The 20249-nt window shown below is 44.0% G+C and overlaps 1 protein-coding gene across 2 annotated transcripts in view; it reads left to right on the top strand.

The window, feature by feature from the left end:
* CERS5 (ceramide synthase 5) overlaps positions 1-20249 on the top strand; it is a 142220-nt gene that overhangs the window by 75290 nt on the left and 46681 nt on the right. For both annotated transcript variants that reach the window (XM_077484300.1, XM_077484301.1), the window contains exons 5-6: positions 16617-16667; positions 17466-17558. In XM_077484300.1, coding sequence (XP_077340426.1) covers positions 16617-16667; positions 17466-17558 — 144 coding nt within the window. The remainder of the gene's footprint in view (positions 1-16616; positions 16668-17465; positions 17559-20249) is intronic.

Raw genomic sequence — 20249 nt, 5'->3', positions numbered from 1 at the left:
GGGCCGTGGTCAGAAGAGCTTACAATAAACAGGTTGATCATAGTTATAGTTGGGTTGAATAAAGACACCAGTCCATCCAGTTCAACCTGAGCGAGTGTGCGTCTACAGCTGTCCCTATCCCTGTATAACTGCATCTCATTAAGGTGCTCATCTATTATATTATTATTTTTTTTTATTTAAGGTACCCATATAGCGCCATCAATTTACACATACATCGCACACTCATATCAGTCCCTTCCCTCAAGGAGCCCACAATCCAAGGTCCCCTATTCACATGCATATAATAGGGCCAATTTTGAACAGAAGCCAAATTAATTTAACAGCATGTCTTTGGCGTGTGGGAGGAAACGGGAGTACCCAGAGGAAACCCTCACAGGCATAGGGAGAACATACAAACTCCAGGCAGGTAGTGTCATGGTTGGGATTTGAACCAGCAACCCTTTTTTCTGCAAGGTGAGAGTGCTAACCACCACACCACTGTTTGATCACAAACAAGTTCTTGCTTTGCTGGTCCTTCCCCCTCAGTTTCCACTTCTCTCATCTTCACTGCAAAGTGGAGAGTGGGAGGCAGAACAGTACTGGACCAATCCAGGAGTGGGAGCAGTCTGTTGTTCTTTCAAGTTATTCAGCAGGTGATTGGTTGCTAGGATGCTGGGCAGTCCTAACAACCAATGACCAGCTTGTTATTATGAAAAGTTATCATCGGGAGCTCCCGCTTCCTCCATTCTGTCCAGCACTGTGCTGCCTCCTGCTCTCCACTCCGCTGTACACCAATTGCGAGGTAGGAGAATACTACCTACACTGGTGTTTATATCAGGGAGATGAGTTGGGGGGTTGCTTTGGGGGTTCGGGATGGGGGGGGGGGGGCGGCACAGGACACTAATTTTAATGGGAACAAAGGACACTGCTATGGGGGGCAGAGGATACTCCAGTGTGTGTGTGTGTGTGTGTGGTGGTTGGGGGTGGGGGGGTATTTATTATGGGCAGAAGTGCAGAGGACACCAAGGGGAGGAGGGGTGATAGAAGGTGATGGGAAGAGGGCGGGGGGACACTGTGATGGGGGAGGGGGCAAGGAAACTAATTTGGGAGATGATGTAAAGGGGGGCAAATGGCACTGCTTTTTTTTTTTTCCGCTTCTAAAAAGGGCGCTGCTCCTCCTTCCCAGGGATCTAAGATTTCTTCCATGTTGTCCAGGTAGATCTCAACCCCTGAAAGGTTGCCTTCCTCCGCTCTAAAGAGAGGGAATCACTTGTCACCTGGATCACCAGTACTAGTGTCCTTATAGGAAAATATCCCCATATCCTGTTCTGGGGACCACCCATATTATGGGATGTTTTAACCATTATCATAGAAAATGAAAGTAAACAGCTCAAATAGGGTGAAGCTCCCTAACAGGCAAAGACGACAATAAAAATCTGACAGGTGTTGTAACCCCTCTCCACTATATTCAAAGCTATAAAAAAAAATTGCCTTTTTAGTTGTAGAATATTTTCACCAAGAAAGGCATAGCTGTAACCCAAAATTCGCATGAATCTTCGGTGAATACATTGACAAACGGACCCCTTCATACAGGGGCCGTACAGCCTTTAGTATTTCTGCCTGTAATATTTCTCCCAGGACCCTCAGCTGCCACCTACAGCCTTCCATTGAAATGAATTTGAAGAGTCTGCAATGGGGTTACATGAAGAGTGTGTGTGAACGTATGCTCTGATCGCACCTATCTGCATACAGATGCATCTTCCAATTCATCCCAGTGGGTGGCTGAATGCAGCAGTCTAAAGGCCCATACACACGATCAGACTTTTTGACAACAAACATGCAAATTAGCTGTTTTGGAGCAACATCCGACCGTGTGTACACTCCATCGGACAAACTTTTTTGGTTTTCATCTGACTTTTGTTGGCTGTGTGAACGGACAAACTTTCTGCCAACAAAAGTCCGATGGAGCAAAGTCTGATCGTGTGTACAGAAAACCATAGGACTTTTGTACAAAGTACAAACAGGCATGCTCAGAACCAATGCAAAAGATCAGACAACATTACAGAAGTTGACCAAAGGTGGCGGTAAAGAGCAGAAAAACCACGTGATTTGGTGAAAGTTGGCTGAAAAAGTCCTGCTGTGTGTATGTAATACAAGTTCAGGGCCGACGCCCTTTGTACAAAAATCCAAGGGAAAGTTTGTACAAAGTCCTATCGTGTGTATGAGGCTTAAGTCTGCCTTGAAGTGATTCTAAATGCTCTTTGTTATAAGGGAAAAAAAAAGTCATGGCTACCTGCTCTATGTAATGGTTTTGCACAGCCCCGATCCTCCTTGGGTACCCCATCGGCACTCTTCTCTCACCCCCGGCAAGTCGCCTGCTATGGGGGCTTTTTTGTGTATATATACTGCGCTGTGAACCAAAGACTCTATAGTTAAGCAGCCAACGCAGCTGTAGACAGAAAGCGTGAAGAAACAACAAGAAAAAATGTGTAGCGCTATTCTATAGTACTAAACCATAAATATGCTTGAAAACATACATACAGTGGTGTGAAAAAGTGTTTGCCCCCTTCCTCATTTCCTGTTCCTTTGCATGTTTGTCACACTTAAGTGTTTTGGAACATCAAACCAATTTAAACAATAGTCAAGGACAACACAAGTAAACACAAAATGCAATTTGTAAATGAAGGTGTTTATTATTAAAGGTGAAAAAAAATCCAAACCATCATGGCCCTGTGTGAAAAAGTGATTGCCCCCTAAACCTAATAACTGGTTGGGCCACCCTTAGCAGCAACAACTGCAACCAAGCGTTTGCGATAACGTGCAATGAGGCTTTTACAGCGTCCTGGAGGAATTTTGGCCCACTCATCTTTGCAGAATTGTCCTAATTCAGTTACATTAGAGGGTTTTCGAGCATGAACGGCCTTTTTAAGGTCATACCACAACATCTCAATAGGATTCAGGTCAGGACTTTGGCTAGGCCACTCCAAAGTCTTCATTTTGTTTTTCTTCAGCCATTCGGTGGTGGACTTGCTGGTGTGTTTAGGATCATTGTCCTGCTGCAGAACCCAAGTTCGTTTCAGCTTGAGTACACGAACAGATGGTCGGACATTCTCCTTCAGGATCTCTTGGTAGACAGCAGAATTCATAGTTCCTTTTATCGCGGCAAGTCTTCCAGGTCCTGAAGCAGCAAAACAGCCCCAGACCATCACACTACCACCACCATATTTTACTGTTGATGTTCTTTTTATGAAATGCAGTGTTCCTTCTACACCAGATATACTTGGACACACACCTTCCAAAGAGTTCCACTTTTGTCTCATCGGTCCACAGAATGTTGTCCCAAAAGTCTTGGGGATCATCAAGATGTGTTGTGGAGAAATTGAGACGAGCTTTGATGTTCTTTTTGCTCAGCAGTGGTTTTCTCCTTGGAACTCTGCCATGCAGGCCATTTTTGCCCAGTCTTTTCCTGATGGTGGAGGCATGAACGCTGACCTTAACTGAGGCAAGTGAGGCCTGCAGTTCCTTGGACGTTGTTGTGGGGACTTTTGTGACCTCTTGGATGAGTCGTCGCTGCGCTCTTGGGGTAATTTTGGGCGGTCGGCCACTCCTGGGAAGGTTCACCACTGTTCCATGTCTTCGCCATTTGTGGATAATGGCTCTCACTGTGGTTCGCTGGATTCCCAAAGCTTTGGAAATGGCTTTATAACCCTTTCCAGACTGATAGATCTCAATTACTTTCTTTCTCAATTGTTCCTGAATTTCTTTGGGTCTCGGCATGATGTGTAGCTTTTAAGGATCTTCTGGTGGACCTTACTGTGTCAAGCAGCTCCTATTTAAGTGATGCCTTGATTGTGAACAGGTGTGGCAATAATCAGGCCTGGGTGTGGCTAGAGAAATTGAACTCAGGTGTGGACAACCACAGTTATAGTATGTTTTAACAAGGGGGGCAATCACTTTTTCACACAGGGCCATGATGGTTTGGATTTTTTTTCACCTTTAATAATAAACACCTTCATTTACAAATTGCATTTTGTGTTTACTTGTGTTGTCCTTGACTATTGTTTAAATTGGTTTGATGTTCCGAAACACTTAAGTGTGACAAACATGCAAAGGAACAGGAAATGAGGAAGGGGACAAACACTTTTTCACACCACTGTATATCAAAAATACAAAATTTGGAATTAACTCATATATGATATATAAGCCCAAAAACGGTGATCAGAAACATGATTCCGTGAAAAATTATTGGAAACAAATAGTCCAAGAGCACTTTTTTAAAGTGCAAGTGCCACTACAGTCCCAAAGAAAGAGAATGCCAGTGTCCAAATCAAGTAAACTCTTCAAAAGTGCGAGAAGAAATGAGTCGGTGATCCAGTCAACTAAAATGTCACTTTTGGGTGGAAAAAATACTTCCTAGACACAGCACTGTTTGAAGTGGAACAGAGCTCTCACTAACCTTTGGAAAACTGATTAGCGAGTGATTTTTTTTTTTTTTTTTTTTCCACAGTGTATTCAAAAATGAAGATTCTATTTTGACAGTGAATGGAATTTGGCAACTTTTACAGAATTTGATTAAATAAGCCAAGCAATGTGTAATCCTTTGTCTGGCAGAATAACCAGCCCAACTGTAAAAGATGCACACTATTTTTTTTCAGCATTATCTCTTGCCAAGTTCAAAGTGCAGATGCTTCCTGCTTGCTAATATAGCCGTGTTCTCATTCTAATACCGTCTCTTAACATTAAATATTAACTCTGGTTTTCACAAGTCGTGGAATCATGGCCTGCAGAATTACTAGGATCAGCAGGGCCAGTGTGTGGGTTTTTTTTTTTTTTTATAGATGGGCTGTAAACCCCAGATTTGGCCTGCCTCAGATAGAATCTTAGGTTGGTTAGTCACTGAAAATGTGGCTATGTGGTTAATGCCCAGTTTAGCAGTGCCAAGTTACTTATTGCCCAATTTTTAATGACAACTGGATGTGACAGTGGTTAAAGTGGAGTTCCACACATTTTTCAAAAGTCCGCAGCTGCTGACTTTTAATAAACACACATAAACACAGTTTCAACAGTCCGGTGACGCGGCCACCCAATGCCTTGCTCTTCTCCCTCTCCGCGGCATCGGCATTGTAAGTGTGGGACTGTGACAGCTTGCGAATTCACAGCTGGTTGCGCACTGCACATGCACGGGTCGCGTGGCGCTGTCCTGAATGATCGGGCAATCTTCTGGGGCCTGTGACATGTCCCAGAAGATTGAAGGGAGGGGGAGTGGAGGAGTCGCCTAGGCAGCACGGGTGGAAGCTGGGTACCTGTCAAAACTAGGCATGTCAGGGTTAGAACTCCTTTAAGCAGAAGCTCCTCTTTTGGGTGGGACTCGGCCTTAAGATGCCACTCTTTTCTTTAATTTTTTTTTTTTTTTCGTGGAGACATAATTGTGCAGATAATGCTCTGCATTACTGGTGCTTACCTAAGGTGGTTCTAAAGGGAGAAGGTGTTTTGTTTTTTTTATTTTTGTTTTTTTAACCTTCATACATTCTATTGGGAACGACTATCATAAATACATATTTTTTTTTTTTTCGTATGCAAAAAGCCTTCTTAGGAGTAGTAGTAATTAGTAGCTCATTAAAGTAGTTCATGGGCTATTATGTGGTAGCCACTGCCTGTCCATACCTGCTGAACATGTTGTTGTGTTATATATATATATATATATATATAACATTTTTTCCCTTGTGTTTTTTTATTTTATTTTTTTATAAACAAAACAAGCTTATTTGTACGTAAGGCCTCATGCACACGGACGTTTTTACAGCCGCTTTTTTGAGCGTTTTTTGCAGCTTAAAAAGGCCTGTCCATATTAGTCTATGGCTTCATGCCCACCTAGGCGTTTGTGAGCTGCAAATGGCATAGGCGTTTTTAAGCTGTAAAAAAAACCCAGGACCAGTGCGTTCCCTGGCGCGGAGCTAGAGCTGTAAAAACGCGCATAAACGCGCAACATATTTTCTTTGTTTTCTGAGTGCTATAGCCAAGAGATGTGTTTCTTTAAAAACGCTACTTAACGCTAACACTAAAAAACGCGCAAAAACGCCAATGCAAAACGCGGTAAAAATCGCGTTTTTAACGCAGATTTTTCCAGGCGTTGGAGCTAGCTTTGCAGCCAGTTTTTTAAAACGTCCGTGTGCATGAGCACTTAAGCATATAGGCGTGGTACATGTTATGCAGTACAAAAGAAAGATACAGTTTAATCACACACGCACTTATCAGGTTATAATACATACTCTGTACTGGGGATTCTCATGAACATTTATTAGATTACAGTAGATTATAAGGCTTGCAGGAGACTTGGGGTATTTCTCGTACCCCTATGTTGGTCTGGGAGTACAGGCCTACTCATTACATGTGTGAGATGTTGAGCCGCCTATCCCAGATCTTATTATATTTGGTGGGACAACCTCGGTGTCAGTAGAGGACTTTCTTATAAGATTCAAATTGATTTCCCCAACCCAGGCCTGGAGGGGGGGGGGGGGGGGGGTAGACTGCGTCCAGTGTCGGGCCACTAGCTTCCGTGAACTAAAGAGGGTTTTGTATAGGAAGGTGGCCAGAAACTTATCAATAGAGACGTCTGGGAGTAGGCCCAATAAACATGGCGTCGGGTCCAGTTGAAGAGTTGAACCCATGCGTTCATGCAGAAACGTAATAATTTGTGCCCAGTAGTTTTGGATCACTCATATTAGGTGAAAAAATGTAAATGGGTGGCCGGCACATCTAGGGCATAGTGGGTTATAATTCTCACACGGGTAAGATACGATTTGTGTATAATGTATAGTTGGGTCAAGCGCTTGCAGAGCCTAGAAGAAGCCTTCTTTTTGTTTTCCAATAGCTTGTCCCAGTCAGATTTTTCTATGGTGCCGATATCCCCTTCCCAGCAGGTTCTAGTCGTACCAATAATCCGTGTTACCGTATGATGTTATATAAAGTGGATATCAGTTTGCACCTATGATCACATCTACCAGGAAAAGAGTTTGTGAGTTTGGGAAGCCGTCTGTGAATTGGGTTTGAAGAGTGTGTCTTAACTGTAAGTAATAGCATATGGGAAGGCAATTCAAACTCATCCTTCAGTGATTGGAAATGCTGTACTCAGAGAGGGGGTAAGTACTTGGTATAAGAATAGTATCCCTTTAGAGGCCCAGATGTCAACATCCAGGATTAAGGTCAGTTCCTGTAGTTGGGGATTATGCCACAGGGGTGTGTGTGAGTGGAAAAAAAATCAGCTTCGGTTATTTTGAGCGCGCATTTCTTCCCTCTTTATTGCTTTAATGCAGCACATTGGCAAACAAAACAGACCCACGACGTCCAAAAAATCGAAAAAAAAAATCCATTTACTTGGAAACCTCTTGCATTTGTGTGTGAGATGTGTTTCTTCCCCAAATCTTACCTAGCTTGAGGGTCCGTTTATCAAGCAGTGGAAAATATCAACTGCTGAGCTCTCTCTCTCTCACTGAAACACTCTGGTGTTCATTTTCTAAGCAGCGGTAAATTACTACTGCTCAGTACATGGGCATTCAGAGGGGAGACCGCCCACCTGATATTAATACAATAATTAGTCCCCTACTATCTATATTATATACTCTTACACACTTTTCTTTCACTCATGGTTAGTGTTTGGCAGAAGCCATTTATTATCAATCAACTGTTTACACTCGGTTTAAATCACAATGGCAACATAAACTACCCAAATGACCCTGATCAAAAGTTTACATACCCCAGTTCTTAATATCATGTATTGCTCCTTTAACATCAATGACAGCTTAAAGACTTTTGTGGTATTTGTGGATGAGGCTCTTTATCTTCTCAGATGGTAAAGCTGCCCATTCTTGGCAAAACTGCCTCCAGTTCCTGCAAATTCTTGGTCTGTCTTGCATGAACTGCACGTTTTGAGATCTCCCCAGAGTGGCTCAATGATATTGATATCAGGAGACTGAGATGGCCACTCCAGAACCTTCACTTTATTCTGCTGTAGCCAATGACAGGTCGACTTGGCCTTGTGTTTTGGATCATTGTCATGTTGGAATGTCTAAGTACGTCACATACGCAGCTTCCTAGCTGAATGCAACTGTTCCTCCAGTATTTTTTGATAACATACTGCATTCATCTTGCCTTCATATTTGACCAAATTTCCTGTGCCTTTGTAGCTCACACATCCCCAAAACATCAGCGATCCACCTCCGTGTTTCACAGTAGGAATGGTGTACCTTTTATCATAAGCCTCGTTGACTCCTCTCCAAATGTAGTGGTTATGGTTGTGGCCATAAAGCTCAATTTTGGTTTCATCACTGCAAATTACTTTGTGCCAGAAGGTTTGAGGCTTGTCTCTGTGCTGTTTGTTGTATTTTAAGTGGGATACTTTGTGGCGTTTGTATAGTAATGGCTTTCTTCTGGCAATTCGACCATGCAGCCAATCTTTCTTCAAGTGCTTCCTTATTGTGCATCTTGAAACAGCTACACCACATGTTTTCAGAGAGTCCTGTATTTCACCTAAAGTTATTTGTGGGTTTTTCTTTGCATCCCAAACAATTTTCCTGGCAGTTGTGGGTGACGTTTTAGTTGGTCTACTTGACCGTGGTTTGGTTTCAACAGAACCCCTAGTTTTTCCTCTTCTTGATTAGCGTTTGAACACTGCTGATTGACATTCTCAATTCCTTGGGTATCTTTTTATATCCCTTTCCTGTTTTATACAGTTCAACTATCTCTTCCTGCAGATTCTTTTGCTTTCCACATGACTCTGAATCCAGAAACGTCAGTGCAGCACTGGATGAAATATGCAAGGGTCTGTCAGGTGTCCAGAAACTCATTGCTCTTTATATACACAAACACACACTAATTACAAGCAAATGGATCACAGGTGAGGATGGTTACCTGTAATAGCCATTCAAACCCCTTTGTGTCAACTTGTGTGCATGTTATCAGGCCAAAATCCCCAGGGTATGCAAACTTTCGATCAGGGTCTCATGGGTAGTTTCTGTTGTGATTATTATTTAAAGAGTTAACACAGTTGATTAAAAAAAAAAAAAAAAATAGCGTCCGCCAAACAATTATGCATGAAAGAAAAGTCTTTATCATTCATATTCACTGAAAAATGGCCAAGAAATCATTAATTCTGCCAGGGTATGTAAACTTGTAGGCTGTATATACACATAAACATGGCAGGGGGACATGTTTACTGTCTTGAGGGGTTTGAGCAAGGAAGAAGGAAGTCCTTAATCTTCCTCCTTCCCCCCTCAGTTCCCCCAGGATTCTCTCCCCGATTCACCACCTCTGAGCTGGTCAATCAGGGAGTGTGAATTCTGACACAGATTGGCAGTCAAGTGCTGAGATCGCACCTTCATAAACTGTCCGTTTCTGTGTCAATCAATGACAGCTTCTCTGGGTGCAAAGATGATTGGCTGAGAACATGTTCTCCCCCGATCATCTTTATAAACCATTGTAGGTCAGCAGCAATCCTCGGTATCGCTGCTGTTCAATTGCCCGTGTTTCTATGTAATCACGCGTATAGCGATTACATGCAGGACCGACGATCACCCTTGGATGCAAACCGCTTTCGCCCAGGCCAATCATATTTCCAGAACGGCAGCTAATCGCTCCAGGGGCTGCATCCAAAATACAATAGCCACAGTCCCCACAAGCTAGATAATCGGAACTTGGCAAGAAGGCAAACATTTTTAGTGTTGGCTACAGTGGAGAGGTATTAGAACACCTGTTAGGGTTTATTTCTGCCTGTGCATCCCATTAAGGAGATTTGCCCTCTCTATTTGTCATGTTTACCATTATCATTTAAAGTAAAAGAAAATCCCAAATTTGGGTTGTCCCCAGAAAAGGGGAAACCTTTTAATGGTGGGCACTAGTTCTGGTGATCTAGGGATTCCCTTTAATTTGTAGGGAGTCTTCTCACTTCCTGTTTTAGCTATGGGTCAGGAAGTGAAGGGAATGCTCCCCAGTGTGACACAGATGGCAAGAAATAAACTGACATATGGGTCCAGCGTTAATTTCATTGACATAACGAACACTATTTTAGTCAACTAAAATATGACTAAAACAATTTACCGGTAGATGGCTAAAATACGACTTAAACAAAAATGGCATTTTAGTCACGACTATGACGAAAACTGAATCAAAATTAACACACACACACACACACACACACACACACACACACACACACACACACACACACACACACACACACACACACACACACACACACACGTATCCAATTTATATTTCACAAAAGTCTAAGACTGAAATCAGACCTGAACCAGACCCAAAAAACGCACAGGGCCCTTTTTAAAACCGCACCGCCCTGCACATGTGTGAACTAGCTGCATTGAAGGCTTTTCGCATTCACACACACTATGGTTAAAAACGCATCCAATTCACATATATGTTAACCCAGCTTAAATCTGTGTCTGTAGTGCATGGTCAAACATTAATACCATAAGTAATAATTCTATTTATTTTTTTTATACTCCAGGAGTATATAATGAGTTTGGAAGTGACTGAAATGTACTGGAGATTTTAGTCGGCTACCGCTCGGTTCACATAGGTGCCATGCGAGACCGCTGCAAATCCACTACGGGTTCCCACATCGCACCTAATGCGCAGACAGTTGACTCTGCCTTATGCGAACCGATGCGGGTGTCAATACAAAGTTGACCCCCCCACGATTGCTTCACATATTTCAGTGCGTACTGTCAGTTCGGACATGAATCGGATCGCATGGATGGGAACAAAAAAGGGTCCTGCAAGACTTTGGCCAGAATGCTGTGTGAATACAATTTTTCACTTTGCGTGTGATTTGCACTGCATTGGGAGGCGAATCACATGCGAGGTCGCACAGTGCACTGGTGTGAACCGAGCCTAATGTGTACTGGAGATTTTAGTCCACTAAAATACGACTAAACCTAAATTGAAATTTGATGTTAAAATTAACAGCGGTTATGACCTCCTTTTTTATTCTATCAAAATGAGGGGAATTTTATTTTTTTTGGTCTATAGTTCTACTTTTAAGCCAGTCATAGATTGTGATTTCTCTCCTGCAACCATGGGTTGTCAATGATCGTATGCTAAGAAAGCCGACATGCTGCTTGTACCCAGGTCGATCGATGGATAAACTTGGGTATAATCGGCCTGCCCCTAGATGGATCTAATCTCTTCTGGACCCTGCTGAACTCCACCCATCTATGGCCGGCTTTAGTGTATACAATCGGTGGCTGGATATTACCTGCACAGCCAGCTGATTGTTGTATGTAACTTTTAGCTACAATGGCAATGTAAACAGAATTTCAGATTGCTCCTGTTCTGTCAGGGTAGGTAGAGTAATGTTTACACATTTCTGAGTGTTATCAGTCGTATATTCATGCAGACAGTTCAAAATATTGACCTTCTGATAGCTGGGTGTGATTGCACCTTCATTATATGTCACACCCATCTCTTTAGTACTATGATTTAGCCATTATCGGTGTACACTTTGTAAATGTAGCTGTGCTTGTGGAATCTGAGTAATGGGCAACATATTGTTGGAAAGTGTGTAGTATTAGAGGACAAATGCACTTATAATAAAATCGACATCAGTCATCGCCCAGACTTATCCCTAGCCTTCTCCAGGCCAACACCACCTTCAGCACTGGTCATGTCTAAAGTGCATCTCCAGTACAGCTCCATTAAAAACCATGGGGGGAGGGGGGGACGGGCGCACTGTATAGGTGTTTCCAGCACTGATTAGGATATTGAAACACAGGATTTAAGCAGCGGAAGAGGCAGTAACGTTCTTCATGAGACGAGCAGTTAGCTTGTTGGTGGGGGTGGTTAGGTGTGGCCCGGGACTGGTGTCCACAAACTGGACTTATCCTTATCTATTCTTATCTCTATCTTGATCAAGGATCACCTTCAGTAAACACCATCTCTCAAAATAGTCTTTAGATCCAGACATGTGGGAAGCTTTTGGACGAAGGTTAGCAGTAACGGCCCCATACTAGATTCACTTTAAGTGCCGGTTCACACTTGTGCGTTCTGCCAAATCGCATGAGATTCGTACTGCAGTGCAAATCGCATGCGATGTCCTACGATTACAGTCATACACATAGAATTGCTGATATCATATTTGGACCAAACCTGCACAGGACCCTTTTTTTTTTGGTCCGCACCAGAATCGGATGGCATGCCACCCATGCGATCCAATTCATGTCCAAACTGTCAGTTCACAGTACGATATGCAAGCTGAAATGGGGGTGTCATTAACAATGCATTGACACTCCCAATAGCTCACATATGGCAGTGTAAACTGCTGAGCGAGTCGGTGCAATGCGGGAACTCGCAGTCAACTCGCAGGGCTCCTGCATCACACAAGTGTCAACCGGCACTAAAGGGGTTGTAAAGGCAGATTTTTTATTTTTTTTTATCTTAAAGCCTCTGGCTCTAATCACGTGCTTCAAATTAAACCCCCCCCCAATTGGAATCCATGGTCCAGCACCCTGTATGTAGATCAGGTGGCCAGACAACACATGGATAGGGGGCACGGTGGCCCACAATGGACTTGTCGCCACTGCCGAGGTCCCTCTGTCCAGCAATGTCCATGAATGTCTGTCTGAGATTCTCCTTCCTGATTGGCTGGGTCACAGTAGCGGCACCATTGGCTTCCGCTGCTATTAATCAAAGTCAGCTAGCCAATCAGGCGAGGGGGCAGGGCTCCATGTCTGAATGGCCCCCGAGAGCTGTGACTCAGCTCTGGTGACCCCATAGCAAGCTGCTTTCTGTGGGGGCACTCAACAGGAGGGTGGGGCCAGGAGCAGCAAAGAGGGACCTGAGAAGAGGAGGATCTGGGCTGGTCTGTGCAAAATCCCTACACAGAGGAGGTAAGTATAACATGTTTGTTACTTTTATTAGGAAAAATAACAAGCCTTTACGCTGATATACGTAGGCAGAAGGGCTCGTACAGGCAAACTAACGTACCTGTACGTGGCCCATTAAGAGGCGGGCGTGCGCGCCCACAGCAAGCTCCCTGAGTCGGGTCCCACGGACTGTACCGCTGCGTTGCTACCCACGATGGCCTCACAGAGAGGAAGAACGGGAAGACGCTCATGTAAACAAGAATCTCCCCATTCTGCCTAATGACACTGTCACTGATCTCTGCAATCCGTAACCCCTTCACTGCCATTTACACAGGAATCGGTGCATTTGTGTAGCACTGATTGCTGTATAAATGACAATGGTCCCCAAAAATTTCCGGTGTGTCCGCCATAATGTCGCTGTCACAATAAAAATTGCTGATCCCCGCCATTACTAGTAGAAAAAAAAAAAATTAATGAATAAAAATGCCATAAAACTATCCCCTATTTGTAAACGCTATAACTTTTGCTCAAACCAATGAAACGCTTATTGCAATTTTTACCAAAATTTGTAGAATATGTATCGGCCTAAACTGAGTAAAAAGTTTTATTTATATATTTTTGGGGGATATTTATTATAGCAGAATGTAAAAAAAATGTTTTTTTTTTTTTTTTTTTTTTATATTGTCATATTTTTCCGTTTAACGCAAAAAAATAAACACTGCAGGGGTGATAAAATACGACAAAAAGAAAGGTCTTTGTGGGGAAAAAAGGACGTCAATTTTGTTTGGGAACCACGTCGCACGACCGCGCAATTGTCAGCTAAAGCGACGCAGTGCCAAATCGCAAAAAGTGTTCTGGTCAGGAAGGGGGTAAATTCTTCCGGGGCTGAAGTGGTTAAGCCACTCTCCCAGCTTAAATGCTCATAAGACGGAATTGCCCTTAAATTTATAAAGACTGTGTGTATATCCCCTAAATCTGAATGGTAAAAATGGGCATTGGATAAGAAAATTTTGCATCTTTAGTATATATTTGCTTATTAGAAACATAGTAGTACTTCCATACGTGATAGCGGGCATCAGTACTATATGGCAGCTGCTTTGCGCCAATATAGCTGTGTGGTATAGCTACAGAGCAGCTGCAATGTGCTATTGTGTGTTGTGCTTTAAGCATTGTGTCCTTGACAATGGATTTGTCTTGCACTGTGTGAGTCTAGGTGAAAACCTGTGAGTGGCACAGCTCGGTTCCTCTTTAGAAGATATTTCCATGTAGGAGAGAGCTTTTGATCTTCGAATGATCACTACACATACCTGATATAGTCATTCTCCAGGCTGGTCTTGGCTAGCTACAATGGTAATGTTTTCGTTGCTAAGGAAATAACAAGCCTATAAGGCTGAGTTCATAGTGATAAAATAGCTTTGTACGGGGCTTCTGGAGAGAAGATGGTGGATGTTTGTAGTATTTTAAGGTTTTTATTTAGCTTTTTATAGTTGGCTTTATGCAATTGGTGGGTTTCATTTTTCAAGGGAAAGGGGGAATTTACTTTTTCTGCTTTATGTTGGGACACTGAAAATTTACTATTGTGTATACAGAACTGAGTATAGCACCGTGGAGCGTCAGCCCCTCATACGCATATCAGAAGTGGCATGTAACTTCCCCATATACAAAGCCACACAAGGAAGCGTCACAAGACTAGAGCTCGCCAATTCACCTCTTGTGTCCATCTCGGGCACTTGTATGTGACATCGCATAGAAGTACCTGGGTTGGAAGGGAGGGGTGGATCGATGGAGACCCACATGTCATAATGGGTAGCGCTGTCTCTCTGCTGCTTTCTTGCACCATTCTGTATATAGAGGGTGAAACAAATCCGTTTTGAAGGAGGGTATAATGGTGTCACTGGGGGTGACGTAATAGCCTGAGGTTAGTTCAGATTCCCTATTATAAGATGTGAGGCATCAGCAGAACCTTCCCAGTGCACGGACGGCATGCTGTATAATTGACTGACTCCTTATAACTGCGCTCTGCTTTATTTACTCGTCACCTCCGCACTGAGCATGTTACATATTCCCGACCCCCGCACTGTGTGCTGCGTATTCCCGACCCCCGCACTGTGTGCTGCGTATTCCCGACCCCGCACTGTGTGCTGCGTATTCCCGACCCCCCGCACTGTGTGCTGCGTATTCCCGACCCCCCGCACTGTGTGCTGCGTATTCCCGACCCCCCGCACTGTGTGCTGCGTATTCCCGACCCCCCGCACTGTGTGCTGCGTATTCCCGACCCCCCGCACTGTGTGCTGCGTATTCCCGACCCCCCGCACTGTGTGCTGCGTATTCCCGACCCCCGCACTGTGTGCTGCGTATTCCCGACCCCCCGCACTGTGTGCTGCGTATTCCCGACCCCCCGCACTGTGTGCTGCGTATTCCCGACCCCCCGCACTGTGTGCTGCGTATTCCCGACCCCCCGCACTGTGTGCTGCGTATTCCCGACCCCCCGCACTGTGTGCTGCGTATTCCCGACCCCCGCACTGTGTGCTGCGTATTCCCGACCCCCCGCACTGTGTGCTGCGTATTCCCGACCCCCCGCACTGTGTGCTGCGTATTCCCGACCCCCCGCACTGTGTGCTGCGTATTCCCGACCCCCCGCACTGTGTGCTGCGTATTCCCGACCCCCCGCACTGTGTGCTGCGTATTCCCGACCCCCCGCACTGTGTGCTGCGTATTCCCGACCCCCCGCACTGTGTGCTGCGTATTCCCGACCCCCCGCACTGTGTGCTGCGTATTCCCGACCCCCCGCACTGTGTGCTGCGTATTCCCGACCCCCCGCACTGTGTGCTGCGTATTCCCGACCCCCCGCACTGTGTGCTGCGTATTCCCGACCCCCCGCACTGTGTGCTGCGTATTCCCGACCCCCCGCACTGTGTGCTGCGTATTCCCGACCCCCCGCACTGTGTGCTGCGTATTCCCGACCCCCCGCACTGTGTGCTGCGTATTCCCGACCCCCCGCACTGTGCGCTGCGTATTCCCGACCCCCCGCACTGTGCGCTGCGTATTCCCGACCCCCCGCACTGTGCGCTGCGTATTCCCGACCCCCCCCCCCGCACTGTGCGCTGCGTATTCCCGACCCCCCCCCCCGCACTGTGCGCTGCGTATTCCCGACCCCCCCCGCACTGTGCGCTGCGTATTCCCGACCCCCCCCGCACTGTGCGCTGCGTATTCCCGACCCCCCCCGCACTGTGCGCTGCGTATTCCCGACCCCCCGCACTGTGCGCTGCGTATTCCCGACCCCCCGCACTGTGCGCTGCGTATTCCCGACCCCCCCGCACTGTGCGCTGCGTATTCCCGACCCCCCCGCACTGTGCGTGAGTAGACATATTCAGACCTTTTGCTTCGTGTGGTCAGTTATTCATAATTAAGCAGAAGGCCTGGCAGGAACACCAGGGATTTCACGTAAAGGAAACAATACAAAGAGAACAGGATATTTTCTCACACAAGTATATGGTACAGCAGACCCATATCTGGAATATAACGTATTGGGGTAATAAACACTTTAATGCTTGCCAAATGCGGAATGTTTTGCAATATTAAGAATAAGCCAGTATTAAGCACGAAGAACCCCCAGTACATGCATGCGAAGTTAGCCTGTATATTCTTTAGAAGTGATTACTGGAGTTTTTCTTGTGGAATTATGGTGTTTGAATTTTTGCTTATAAATAATAAGGGCAATAAGATGAATGAATTGTGATTTATTTTTGTTGTTCATTGCAGACTCCGTGGTTATGGGATACACGACAATGCTGGTACAATTATCCATATCAGGTATAGTTTTCATGGCTGAGCACTGCTTGTCTCAGTGACATTTTAACAAGGCAAGCGGGGAGAAATGTCACCTAAAGTAATCCAAAACAAAATCCTTAAGCTCAGCATACATGTTACGTTCTGACTGTACAATTTCTGTATAGTCTCATTTGGATTTACCTCGCGTATGTAATATAAGGAACTACCTACCTATCCAGTCAATTTGAATCTGATCTGGAATGCCCTTGCACTACTTAAATTAGAAATAAGCCCAATAACAAAAATATAATATATTGCAGCTTATAAATCTTTATATGCGATGGCGGCATTTTTTTTTTTTTAACCCCTCCCCCATTTATTTCACCTGGCCGTCCCAGCCAGTAACATGCTTCCTTGTCATAGGGTGTGTGCTTTCTGGATGAAGTCATAAAGCAGACACCTTTTGGACAATGGCATCGTCGGTCTGAGGAGAGGGGAGTGCCACCCTCTGCCACTTTGTCTGGACAGATTGGTCTGTTAAAGGAATTTGAAAAATACCAGACTTACTGGCCGGATCACCAGGTGGAATAAAAGTAAAAGACAAAAAAATGCGCCCATCATATCTAAGAATTGGTAAGCTGCAATGAAATACGTTTTTCTTTTTTGATTTAATACCACTTTAATTGTTGGTGGATCTTACTGGAGATTGTCAAATCGTGGTCTGTTACAACCCTGCTAAATTTATAAAAAAACGTTTAGTGTCTGGCAACACACTGTTGGATGTAATATACTAGGGCATCTTTCATGTGTATATTTTTTTTTTTTTTCCCCCACTTTCAGCCTCTCACGTCGAGCTTGTACTACTATTATATTCAGGAACTGGCCTTTTACTGGTCTTTAGTGTTCTCCCAGTTTACAGATATCAAACGCAAGGTAAGCTTTTCTTCAACTACTACAGTAATTGTGTTCTCTCATGTATAAACTCCAAGTGTTGGCTCTGTTAAAAGAAACATACACTATCAATTATGGTCTTAATTGCTAGGCAGGAGGGATGGTAAAGGACATAGAAATGTCTCATTGTCACAAGTTTATTCTCTAATGCCTAATACAAACGGACTGAATGTCGGGAGACATTGGCCGGTTTAATAAAATGTGTGTGTGTGTGTGTCAGCCAAAGTACCTAATAAACCTAAATCTCTTGCGCTTGAGTGGGCCAAAAACAAGGTATTAGTCAATGGTCTTCTCTTGGCTTCTCTAGATATGCCTTGTTGCCCTCAAATCGACTGGGAAAGTCTAACACTGAAATAGCAAAGTCAGAGGGCACACAGGCCTAGTGAATTATCCTTGGCATGCATCTTTAATGGGTAAAAGCAATAGGTAACATACTCACGATTTGATGCAGGTGTCACAATTTTGCATAGATAAAAAAAGGCTTAAAACCCCATGATGGAACAGGTCACTTCAGCAGATAAATGACATCAGTACAGCAGACTGACGCATCTCAAGGACTTTTCACCCTCCACAGAGCCAGTGAGTCCTTGAAATGCGTCGGCCTCCTTTTTCTATCTATAGAAAATTATGACACTTGCATCTATTTGTGAGAATGTTTCCTGTTTTTACCTATTAAAGATTTAGACCAAGGATATTGCACTGGGCCTGTGCACCTTGTTTTTTTTTTTTTTTTATGCTATTACCTGACTTGCTGTCTTTCCTTTGGCTTGTCCGAGCCTTGTGGCGTTTAAGGCAGAGCTGCAGCCGTGCCATGCTGGTTCTCAGAAACCCGCCCCTTCTTCCTTATTTTTGCAAGTCATGGCAGCAAAGTGGGCTCAAGAAGTACTGCTAGATTTCTTCAGATCAAGCCAAACCAAATACCGCTCACATACCCTGTATGGCCACACAGCCCCCCATCATGTGGAATATTTGATAAGCTCCTGATATTGGATGATCGTCCAAAGCGGGGTTACATTTTGCTGCTGATTGTGTGTTTTCTTTTCTTTTTGCTTTTCTTTGGCTATTGCAAACCAGACTCTGTGTGATGAGACCTGTTTATTTTTTTTATGGTGGGTTATCTGTGCCATCGCATATGTGAAATGACTTCAGGTTCTAATAGATAGGGAGCAGCACTTAACACATTGTTTAGTACACAGTGGCTGCATGGTGTGCATTTATGGTATGTGGATCCTCCTGGTTTGTGCTAGATTCTAGAACCACATAGTCTGACTTGTCTTGTGCCTGAATAATTGAAGCCAATGGGACACAAGTCATGTTTGTCTTCAGAGTCTCATGTTTTATAATTGTATTCAAACCGTCTCCCATAAAAGCTTGAATTTCTTTCTTCCGCATTGAAACAAAGGTCATTTAAAGCATGCTGGCTGTGCACCTAAACAATGTAACATAGATAGAAAAGGCTGCCTAATATAGCTGCAGGGCAGGTTTTACCACAAGCAAAGTTTGCTTTTAATAATGACATGTGGCTTCCCAGTTTCAGTAGCCGGTAACAGTGTTCTGTCTTCTTAGAAATGCAAAGCTTGCTGTTGACTGTATGCAAGAGGTTTGCATTTACAACTGTATGGAAACTTGTAATAAGGGTGTGTGTGTGTGTGTGTGTGTGTGTGTGTATATATATATATATATATATATATATATATATATATATATATATATATATATATATATATATAAATTATAGTGTGTGTGTGTGTATATATGTATATATATATATATATATATATATATATATATATATATATATATATATATATATATAAGAATGTCAGGTTTCTGTGATGTAGAAAGAAAAGACAGATAAATAATTTCAGAACTTTTTCCTACATTAATGTGACCTGTATAAACTGTACAACTCGGTTGAAAAACGAAGTGAAATCTTTTAGGTGGAAAAATAATATGGGTGCAGAAGTGTGCACACCCTTAAACTTAACCCCCTTTCACATTGGGACGTTTTTCAGGCACTTTAGCGTTTAAAAAAGCGCCTGAAAGAAGCCTCATCTGCAATCCCAATGCACTGGCAGGGCGTCAAAAAAAAGTCCTGCAAGCTGTGGCTTTGCAGCGCTTTTGGAGTGGTGAATACACCGCTCCTAAAACGCCCGTTCTCATTGAAATCAATGGGGAGCGCCTGCAAAGCGCTTTTGGGAGCAGCACTTTGTGGCCGCTTTTAACCCGTTATTTGGCCACTAGTGGTGGTTAAAAGCCCCCCCCCCAGCGCTCGAAAAACGCTGGTAAACTACCACGAGTTTAAGTGCTTTACCATCGTTTTTCGGGCGCTGGCAGTGTGAAAGGGCTCTTAAAGCACTCTGGCTTTCACATTGGGATTGCAGACGAGACTTCTTTCAAGCGCTTTACAGGCGCTTTTTTTTAATGCTAAAGCGCCTGAAAAATGCCCCAGTGTGAAAGGGGTCTAATACTTTGTTTGAAGCACCTTTTGATTTTATTACAGCACTCAGTCTTTGGGTATGAGTCTATCAGCATGGCACATCTTGACTTGGCAATATTTGCCCACTCTTCTTTGCAAAAACACTCCAAATCTGTCAGATTGCGAGGGAATCTCCTGTGCACAGCCCTCTTCAGATCACCCCTCAGATTTTCAATTGGATTCAAGTCTGGGCT

Source organism: Lithobates pipiens, unplaced genomic scaffold, assembly GCF_037356315.1.
Source record: "Lithobates pipiens isolate NorthernLeopardFrog02 unplaced genomic scaffold, aLitPip1_a1.2 Scaffold_16, whole genome shotgun sequence".
Lineage (NCBI taxonomy): Eukaryota > Metazoa > Chordata > Amphibia > Anura > Ranidae > Lithobates > Lithobates pipiens.
Note: the sequence above shows the minus strand (reverse complement) of the source record. Positions and strands in the feature narration are given on the sequence as shown.